The following is a 10655-nucleotide window of genomic DNA, read 5'->3' as shown; positions in this document are numbered from 1 at the left end:
CGGGGTTGACTCCCCTCTGGAGGGAGGGCATCAGGAGGCCCAGGCCAGCGGTGTGGACAGCGGCCGTGTACTCTGACGGGCTGTGTTCACCAAAACGCAGAGCCCCAAGGCCAGGGATCCCCGAGCTGGGAGCCCCCACTTCTCCAGCCCCTCTCCCGCACGTGGACTAATGCGGGGCCAGGAATGCGGCCCCTCGGGTCCCCACCCTGCCCTGAGGGTGTAACACGCTGGCCACCCTGCCCCCCACCTCCACCTCCAGGGAGACACTAAGAAGGGTTTGTTGGGAAGGGGGAGCGGGAGGGAGAGGAGAGGAGGGCGGGGAGGCGGGAGGGATAGACAAAGAAAGGGGTGCGGCAAGTGGCAGGCGCCCGCGGGAGGAGAGTGACCTCAGCGCCAGAGAAGCATCTGCTCAGCCTCAGAGCGAGGGCGGGCCGAGGTCGAGGCGCCCCCTCTCCCCTCTCCCCTCTCCGCGGCAGATCTCTCCGCGGCTCCGCGGCTGCGGTGCAGGGCCCGGGCCTCACTGGCCAGCCGGGCGCCGTCCTGCGTGTGAGTCCTGCGTGTGAACCGCAGCTCGGGGCTCCTGCCGCGACCATCCGCTGCCCGCACCCCCGCCACCCGCCCTCCGGCCGCGCCTGCTGGGTGAGTACTGCGTGTGCGTGCGCCTGTGTCCCCATCCGGAGACGCCGGGCCTCCGGGCTCCTCCCCGGGTGCAGCAGCTAGCGGCACCCCAAGACGGAGGCGTGAGTTTGCTGTATAGTTCTGGGCGCAGCGAGCCCAAAGTTTCCCCTCCCGGCTCCCGGGACTCCCTCTGACGGCAGCCCTGAGGAGTGGCGCTCGGGGATCCCCGCGGCTGCAGAGCGGGCTGCTGGCGCAACCCAGCCCGGGCTCCAAACCTGCCAGGCGCCCGGCCTCCCGTAGGGGCGTCCGGAATCCGCCTGTAACCGGACACAGCTGCTTTCGGGGATGGGGTCTGAGCCTGAGCCCGAGCCCGAGCCCGAGGTGTGGCAGCGGGCAGGGATACTGGGGGGGTGGGGGGGGGGGGGCGCTGCACTCCGGAGGTCCCTGCTCCCGGGACCAGCGGGACCGGCGTGCCGGGTTCTCCCTCTGCTCCTAGGTCATGGGAGCCCCAAGTCAGGCCACCACCTGGGGCAGGGCCCTCTGGGCTCTCCTCCTGGCCACACTGGGGTCCGCGGCGAGCCAGCCGCTGGGGGCGGAGTCTGTCTGCACAGCCCGACCGCTGGCCAAGTACAGCCTCACCTTCACGGGCAAGTGGAGCCAGACGGCCTTCCCCAAGCAGTACCCCCTGTTCCGGCCCCCCGCACAGTGGTCGTCCCTGCTGGGTAAGCGCAGCCCCCGCCGCCCGTTCCTGCCTGTCCAGCAGCGGCCCCCCTCCTGGAGGGGCCGGTCACACGACAGCTGCACCACGCTTCGCAGCTGGGGGGGGGGGGGGGCACTCCCATCCCATTGCCTTCAGCGCCGGGCCGACTGCTGGACGGCGGGGCCCTGGGGGGGGGGGGCGGCCAGAGTGGCCCCTGCGCGGTGCCCGGGTGGCCCGGCTTCGGCTCACCCCGCCGGCCGCACGCGCAGGGGCGGCGCACAGCTCGGACTACAGCATGTGGAGAAAGAACCAGTACGTGAGCGACGGGCTGAGGGACTTCGCCGAGCGGGGCGAGGCCTGGGCGCTGATGCGGGAGCTGGAGGCGGCGGGAGAGAAGCTGCAGAGCGTGCACGAGGTGTTCTCGGCGCCCGCCGTGCCCAGCGGCACCGGGCACACGTCCGCCGAGCTGGAGGCCCACGCCAGGCACTCGCTGGTGAGCCGGCGGCCGCGGGGAGGGGGGGGGGGCTCGCTGAGCGCCCGCCCCGCCCCCCCAGGTGTCCTTCGTGGCGGTGGGGGCTCGCTGAGCGAGCCCCGTCCCCCCCACCCCGCCCCTGCAGGTTTCCTTCGTGGTCCGAATCGTGCCCAGCCCCGACTGGTTCGTGGGCGTGGACAGTCTGGACCTGTGTGACGGGGACCGCTGGAGGGAGCAGGTCGAGGTCGACCTGTACCCCTACGACGCTGGCACGGACAGTGGCTTCACCTTCTCCTCCCCCAACTTCGCCACCATCCCGCAGGACACGGTGACGGAGGTGAGGAGGTGAGGGACGGGACGAGAGCCCTGCTGGCCCTGGACACCGCCCCCCCCTCCCCCCGGACTAGAAGACGGCCCGTCTGCAGGGGGCCCGCAGGTCGGGGAGGAGGGCCCAGCCCTTTCTGGTTGATTCCCAGCCTGCGGCCTCCCCCCCCCCCCCTCCCCCCCTCCACACAGCCTGCGGCCTCGCACCCCCAGAGCCTGTGCCCCGCCCCCGGTCCACGCAGCCTGCGCCACCCCTCGGAGCCTACGCAGCCTGAGGCCACGCGCCCCGCCCCCAGGAGCTAGCGGCCTTCGGAGGGGGCGGGGTTTCCTGACCCCGCCCCACCCGGCGCTCCAGAGCCTGGGCCCGCCCACTGCAAGCGTGTGCTGCGGGTTCTCCTGTGCTGAGACCCCTGCTCTCCCCACAGATAACCTCCTCCTCTCCCAGCCACCCGGCAAACTCCTTCTACTACCCCCGGCTGAAGTCCCTGCCCCCCATCGCCAGAGTGACCCTGGTGCGACTCCGGCAGAACCCCAGGACCTTCGTGCTGCCCCCCCCAGGCCCGCTGGGCGGGGGCAATGAGATCACGGACAGCCTCTCAGGTGAGCCTGCAGGTGCCCGGCCGGCACGCCCGTGATCCCGGGTGCCAGTGCTCCGACTCCGGGGGGGCCCTGACGTCCCACTGGCTGCACAGGGCGGAAGCACCATTCAGGTGTGCGGGTCACGCAGGGACCGTGACCAGGCAGCCGCCGATACGGAGCCCCATGCGTGAGGCCCTTAGGTCTCAGCTGCAGAATAACCCTTAATGGTGAGTGGCCACCGGGTACAAACAGCAAAGGATCCTAAGGGGCTAGAAACCGCCCAAGAGTCACCATCTGTGACTCGGCAGCGACAACACCTCAACACGAGCTACTTCCCAAGGCCACGCCGGTCACCTGCACGCAACCCCTCGAGGGCCGGTAATCCAGGGACTAGGCCCCGCTGTGTGCCCAGCCCACAGGACACACCCCGGAAGTCCCAACTTGAGATGAGGCGGCAGGATGGAGAAAGGTGCTGAATTGGACGCCGGGCTCCTGGGGGTGATGTGCCCTTAGCCAGGTGGGGCCAGGCCACCCATGGGGTGCACAGGGGTGCAGGGGACGGAGTCAGACCAGGTTACTGCTCAGATGGGCTTAGGGTGCCCCACTCTGAGTCATATGAGCCACTGTCTGTGAGCAAACTCAAACACCAGGGTTTGAGCTCTCAGTGTAGGACGACGTGGGTCCCAGGGGTTCCGTGCATGGAGCACAAGACGACATGGTTCTGGGGGCTCAGAGTGTCCAGTACAAGATGACAGGGGGTCAGAGCATTCAGTACAAGATGACAGATGGGGTTCTGGGGGTTCTGAGCATTTGGTGCAGGACAGTGGGGGTTCTGAGAGATTTGGGATTTAGTTGATTCAAACTCTAGACTGAAGATTTAGCTCTTGCACAACACTTGCAAGGGAAAGCCTTTGACACTCGTGACCGAGACCCCTGTCAGTGGTGTGCCTGTGTGTGGCCCAGGTCACAGCTGACAGGGCAGGACATTCCACTAAATGGATCTCTCTGCGCCCTCCCTGGCGAAGGGGATGGTGTGGGTGGTGAAGGGGAGCCCCCACCGCGGTCGCCTTCTGAAAGCCAGCACCGCGGGCAGCGGAGACCCCGGCCAGCCTGTGCTGCCTTCAGAACATCTCTCAACACGGGGTCCCCCCTGCCCCCAGGGGCCAGAGTTGGCCTCCCAGAGTCCCGGACAGTGGACGCAGAAATGCTCCCTCGAGGCATCTTAGTGGTTTTCCCTGGGCGGTGCGATCGGTGGGTTTGTAGCCTGCTCTAAACCACGCCGATAAAATCGAGCACCTCTCACGACTCTGAAGGTGGGAGCTGGTCTTGTGCACCGAACACACGCCCGGGGGTCCCCTTCTGCCACAAAGCACCTCGCACGCATGCTCACGGCCTCTCCTGTGCTCGGTCCAGGTCCAGAAACGCCGCTGGACTGCGAAGTCTCCTTGTGGTCGTCCTGGGGGCTGTGTGGGGGTCCCTGCGGGAAGCTGGGGGCCAAGAGCAGGACTCGCTACGTCCGCGTGCAGCCTGCCAACCACGGGACGCCCTGCCCCGAGCTGGAGGAGGAGGCGGAGTGCGTCCCCGACAACTGCGTCTGAGACCAGAGCCCCGGGCCCCTCGACCCCACGTGGTGGCCCAGCCTCGTTGTGCAGCGGGCCAGGCGGGGCTTCGTCCATCACCCCTCTGAGCTCCACCGCTGACACACGTGCCTCGGGCTGCTGGAGCAGGACGGCAGGAGAGGCGCCTCCTTTCCGCAAGCTTTCCTCTCTGGCGCCCGGTCCTGAGGTCCCCTCTCGTGGGTGAGTCTCTGCTATAAACCGTGTCCTGCCCTGTTCACCATAGTTCAAGGCCATCTTGCACGCAGACGACTTGTACATGGTGCCCGCTGGGCCACCTGCAGGAGAGCCACGCACCCCAGGCCCAGAGCCCCAAGCCACACGTGCATGACATACCTCGGACCTGCCCTCCCAGGCGCCCACACCCCTGCCTGCCCCTCTCAGCCAGGCTGCCTCGGCAGGCCACGCAGGTCAGGTGCATAAAGGAGAGCAGGCGCTGACCCCTCACCTTGGCGTTGTCGTATGACCGATCTCCCTGCACTTGAATAAAGACTGTTTCATGACCGCAGGGGCCCTCGTCTCACATTTCCGGGAAGGGCCCTGGGAAGGGCACCGTGAGCAGGTACGGGGCCATGCTCCCGCCCCCAGAGTAGGGCCCCCCCACTCCCCGAGACTTCACAAGGGCAGCACTGCGTGCCCCTGCCGGCAGCTTGTCCCTGCCCCGGACACTCACCACCAAGGCCCATGGCCTCCCGGAGATGCCCTCAGGGCTCACTGGGCACCCACCTGAACCCTTGACTGAGGTCGCACGTCCCAACCTCATCCTACTGGCATGGATCCTCGGTGGGTCCCTGAGCCCTGGGGCTGGGCTAGTCCCTCAGGGAACAGCCAGGAGATGGGGAAGGCAGGCTCTCCATTCCTTGGGACCAGAACATTCTTTCTCTTGCTTGGACACATGCAGAATCGGATCCAATAACCACCTACCTCCTCTCTTCTTCCCTCCTCCTGTCTATCCATCACTCTCCCTCCCTTCCTCCTACCTCCTGCCCACACCCCCTTCCTCCCCCTCCCTTCCCACCATCCTGTCTGTCCATCGCCCTCCCCACCTCCTCCACCCTCCCCACTCCTCCCCCCTCCCCCCTCCCGTCCACCTCCCTCCCCTCCCCCCTCCCGTCCACCTCCCTCCCCTCCTCCCACCTCCCCACTCCTGTCCACTGCCCCCTCAATGCTCCTGCCAGTTCTTGGTCACTACACTTCCATGTAGAAACCCTTCTCGCCTCCGTCTCTCCATTTTATCAAGATCACACCTTCCGGCTGTCGGCCACCTCCCCTGTCCACTCTGTCTCAGTGGCAGTCTTGGACCCCCACATGCCCAGACCTCCCGCTGACGAGCCACCCACACCCCACAGAAGTACGTAGTGTGGGACACCACACCCAGCCTTGCACTCACTCGGTGCCAACCCTGTAAACACTCTCCTCTTGTCCCCTACTCGGTCACGCTTAGCAGCCGAGGTCTCTCTCCCATCCCGAGGGTGTTTCTCGTGGCCTCCCCTTCCTCACTGAGACCTCCTGCTCCTGTGTCCCCTGTGTAGCCACATGCCTAGAAAGGATTCTCCCCGTTTCCTGTTCCCAGCGTTCCTTCCGCATGGGAGACCCCCTCCGCTGCTGGCGTGGGCTCCATATCTACCGTGCTGTGGCACCCAGGGTCCACGCTCCATGCTCTCTGTCCTTGCCCTTTAACTGACAGGAGGTCTGATGGCCCCCCCAGCCCCTCCCCCCACCCCGGCCGGCAATGCCCCATCCCCTTCTCTCTGACGGCCGTCCTCTACTCCCTGACACCCCTGTCTGTGAGCTTGACCCCAGACCCCTCCACCCTCTACTGTTGCCTCCCTCCTTGGACCCATCCTTCTCTCCAGAACAGATTTAGATCCAAACGGTCACCTTGACCCTTGACCTAGGGGAGGAAGCAGTGAAAGCAGTTGCCCGTGACCCATCTCTCCCCCAGCGGGGGGTAGATTCTCAGCCAATACCTCAGACGCTTGCTGATGCCTCAGTGTCCTGCTGAATAGACTGGGGGCATCCGCTAAGTGGGGAGACTTGCCTGTGAAATGTTCTCAGCAGATGTTCTCCGTGGACCTCTGGACACGTGATCTTGGGGCACAACCGAGGTATTTCATGATCCAGCGCTTTCCAGGGGTGGGGTACCAGCCTGCGCGCCCCACCGAGAGCCCGGGAAGGACCTGGACCGCGCAAGGAGGTCCGACCTTCTGGGGGCTGCGCCTGAGCCGCTCACGTGCTCGGCTCCCTGCGTCTCAGCCGAGCGTCTGCCCTTGGGCAGGAGCTGGCACTAGGGCTCCCTGAAATAGGCTGCGGTAGAGGGCAGGCCCACGGTGGCAGCCCGCACAGCTCGGGCACACAGCACAGATGGCCAATACCTGCTGGATGAGCGAAGAACTCAATTCACTTTGTCTGTTTGACAAGAGTCCCGATACTGAGCACCTAAAAATACTAGAGCAAATGGGACACCTCTTAGATGTAGGCGACACCTGTGCGTGACGGGCTGACGAGGTGGTGGAAAGCAGGGGGTCTCTCGGAGGCCGAGGTAAGGAGTGGCAGGAGCCAGGCCGCACCTGGGACAACGCGGCTGGCCCTCCGCCCCTTTAGGCCGGGGCGTCGGAAGCTCTCCCGGTCACCTGCCCAGAGCAGGCACGAGCAAACAGGCAACCTCACGAGGGCACAGCCTCCCTTGCACTTGACTGCTGACGGAGAAGAAAAAAGTTACCTCTGACAATTCCTAAACATAAGCCCAAACTCACACCGGCACGAGGTCTGAGATTTCAGTGGAAATCTGAAAAACCCACAATCACAAGTTTTGCTTCAAGAGTCCTGGCCTTGGGGACACCCTGGGGCACTCGGAAGGCGGCGGCATAAATCTTCCCTGGACGCCTCGCTGTGGACTCAGGACTCAGAGAATTCCCACAGTAACATGAACTCACAATCAAAACTCACCAATCGCCTGAGAAAAACCAGCATGACCCCTAAATCAGAGGAAACCGCAAACTACAAAATCAGAACCACAAAGCCATTGATGCGATTGTCATGAACGGGACATGATTAAGCATGCTGACCGTGTTCTCCAGACCCGCACTCAAAACTCGAAAGTATACCGGAGACCCAAGCACCTCGCACGATCACAGACTTAAACCTGCAAAGGTGGGCTGAACGCTCCAGCTAAATGACAAGGCCATGTGCCATTTGCAGGAGGTGGAAGGCCCCGCCGGGACACTAAAGGGGGGCAGACACTGCTGGAGTTCCCTGTGACGCCCTGGGGCGGGGGGCTGGCCGGGGCCCTCGGGTGATGCGTGTCGTTCTTTGGGGTCCGAATCTGCTGCCCCGAGATGCTCCAGATTCTAGCGCACAAGTCAGCATGGAGAAGCCTCTGGAGAAGCCCCCTGCCGACACACCACGGACAGCCACCCCGGGGACTCGAGGCGGGCAGATGATGGAAAATAAGCCAGTAAATAAATCCTACGTTAGAAGGTGCTCTGTGCAAGGAGGCCATGGCCCAGAAAGAACACTGCCGCTGGTGGTGGGGTGCCCTTCCGGGAAGGTGTTCAGAGGCACCCCCACTCACGAGCCCCCCTCTGAGCAGAGCCCTGACGCAGGAGGAAGGCTCGCGGTGTCCCCAGCAGGGACTAGTTAGAGGCCAAGGCCCTGCTGTGTCGGGGAGGCAGCCGGCAGGCACGTGTGGCCCGCACGGGGAGCGGCAGTCCCGCAGGAGGGCCCGGTCGGCCGGGCAGCGGGTGACTTTTGCTCCTCGTGAGGTGAAGAGAGGAGGGAGCATCCATCGCGGGAGGGCTCTGAGCAGAAAATGACTCATCGGCGTACGTTGTGTGGGGTCGTCCGGTTGTTCCGAGAGCAGCACGTAGGGGCAGGGGCAGGATAAGGAAGAGTGAGAGATGGCCGCACTAACCCCGAGGAGAGCGAGGCCGGGGCCGCAGGGATGTGGTCAAAGTGGCAAGAGGGGGATGAAGTCCAGGTTCACTCTGATGTAAAGGCGGCAGATGCTCAGCAAGCAGCACCTAATGGTGCTCCCGGGACTGTCCACGTGGACCCCTTCGTGGCCCGTGGCCCTGCTGGGTCAGCCCAGGGAGGGGAGGGGCCGAGGGAGGGAGGGTCCTCTGCTGAGGCTCCTGTGGAGTCTGCACTGCTGTCCCGTGCTGGAAGATGAGGTGGCCGGAAGCGTGCGCCCTGGGCTCCCAGGGGACGGCTGGCGCGGGGCCCCAGGGAGTCAGGGCGCAGAGCCCGCACGTCCAGGAGAGGGGAGGACCACGAGAATGGTCCGCTGTGCTCGGCAACCACAGGCCGGCGACGGGGCCAGGGCTGAGCACTCGAGAGGGTAAGGTCCTGAGAAGGGCCAGGAGGGGTCTTCCCGCAGAGAGGGTGGGCTGAGGACTGAAGTCCAACTCAGCTCCGTGTCTGCCCAGGCACTCTGGGGGCGGGGGTCGTCCTCCCACACATACAACTGCACCCTGGCCGCACCCTGAATCCCCCGTGACCTCCATGTGAGACACGCCTCCCCCTCCCTCCTCCCGCTGCCACAAAGAAGCAAACGAAACAATCAAACAATCGAAACGAACAATCGAACTGGTCCTGGGACCAAGAGGAGCCGGCCAAGTGAGGGCGTGAAGAGCTGGGAAAGGCAGGGCCCGGGGCAGAGTCAGGAGACAGCCGGCCGCCCCGGAAGTGCGGAAGTGCGGAACGGAAGTGCAGAGCGGGCCCTCAAGGTCAGCGCGTCCCTCCTCCCTCCGCATAAGGGAGCACAGAAGCAGATCTCTCTGCAGGAAGCTTCCCAGCACCCCGGAGGGTCTCAGGCCTCCCACAAATCAAATCTAGCCGTGAGGGCAACACCTTTCACTATTGAAAACAGAAAAAAGGCCCCAAGGGGCTCATTCGCCCAAGGTCCTAGATAATGAAAGTGCCAGAAACGTCCAAGAGAAATGACCCACCAGCGAGGGATGATTAGGCACAAACATCAATCTGGAAAGAAGCCCAGCGCGGGACACAGGTGCAAGAGCTACTCCAGGCGCGAAAGATCTCGAGAGCTGGGGGCGCGGCCCCAGACGTCACCCAGCGTGCAGCACACAAAGAGACGGAAAATTGCAAAAAGATACGGAAGATACAACGAGAGGCTCTAACTGTTTTCCATGAGACGCTCTGAAGGATGTAACAGGGATTCTGGAGAAGAGATCGTGGTCAAAGAGAAAGTCAGGCAAAAGTTTCAGAACTCGCTAAAAAAGTGTCTCCAGAGCCAGAAAGCACAATATATTCCCAAAGGGACAAACGAAAGCAGCCCAAGTTCATGTCACACGAAACCGCTGAGCCCCAGACGCAGGCCCAGCACGAGAGGACGGTGCACCTGGAAAGAAGCATCTGGTAGAAATGACAGAAACTTCTGAACAGCAGCAAAGGGAGTCAGAAGGCAGTCAAATAATACTTGCAGCCTGTTGAGAGAAACACGAAAGAGGAACCCCAGAGTTGGGAGCTCAACACCCCCTTTAAGGATGAAGGCTTTTGTACGTCCTCAAATTAACAAGACGGGGAATCCCAAGGGAACAGCGCTGAAGGGGCCTCCCCGATGCTTCCCCACAGAAGTATCTCCCACCCCTCTGAGGCCGCGTGGGCCCGGTGCCGTCCGGAGGACACGCACCCTGGACCTCGTGCCCTCGCGTCAAAGGACTAGTGTTGTCCTGCCCGGAGCACAGGCACCACGAGACAAGGGAGGATGGCGGCGTGGCACAGGCTGCAGGGGAGAAGGCTGGGATGGGAAACTGTGGCCAATTGTGGCCATTTTCAGCTCTTAGCACAGTAGCAGCTACCTATACCCACCCCCAACCCAGACGGGCAAACAGACCGTGTCCTTGAAATACTGGGGACTTGTTCTCTGATGGCTGACAGCTGCTTCTAATAACAGAGAGGCAGACACAGAGGCGGGGACCACTGTTGACGCCCCCGCCCCCTACCCCCCGTGTCGCAAGACCCTCCCGTCCAGCCGAGGAACTTTCAGGGGATGTAAAAGGTGAGCGCCCATGTCTCCCAAGTCCCCTTTTATTTTTCACTTTTTCCTGTTTGGGGAGCTAAATATTAAAGGTAAGTACATTCAAAAGCAAATGCACGTATAAGGGAAATTAGGAAGTTACCCTGCATGTCCAGGGAAAGTCTCAAAAAGACCCAGGAAGACCTCAAGTCACCCTCAGGCTGGTCCTCAGCACAGAGACGGCCTACAGCAACCCAAGTAAAAATGTAAATCTTGGGGAAGGGGGAGGATCTGATTTCAGAGTTACCACATTATCAGATGCAGATGTCCAGTGTTCAACTAAAAATCCCAAGGCATACAAAGATGCAG

The 10655-nt window shown here is 63.3% G+C and overlaps 1 protein-coding gene across 1 annotated transcript; it reads left to right on the top strand.

Annotated features, from left to right (window-relative positions):
* The first annotated feature begins 341 nt into the window (after positions 1-341).
* Positions 342-4817, top strand: SPON2 (spondin 2). The gene is made up of 6 exons (XM_078446381.2): positions 342-639; positions 1115-1340; positions 1588-1811; positions 1936-2127; positions 2540-2714; positions 4107-4817. Exons 2-6 carry the CDS (start codon positions 1118-1120, stop codon positions 4289-4291), a joined length of 999 nt encoding a protein of 332 aa, XP_078302507.1. The 5' UTR covers positions 342-639; positions 1115-1117; the 3' UTR covers positions 4292-4817.
* The last annotated feature ends 5838 nt before the right edge of the window (positions 4818-10655 follow it).

Source organism: Panthera onca, chromosome B1 (genome assembly GCF_046562875.1).
Source record: "Panthera onca isolate mPanOnc1 chromosome B1, mPanOnc1 haplotype 2, whole genome shotgun sequence".
NCBI classification, from domain to species: Eukaryota; Metazoa; Chordata; class Mammalia; order Carnivora; family Felidae; genus Panthera; species Panthera onca.
The sequence above is the reverse complement of the archived record's forward strand: the minus strand, read 5'-3'. Positions and strand labels throughout refer to the sequence as shown.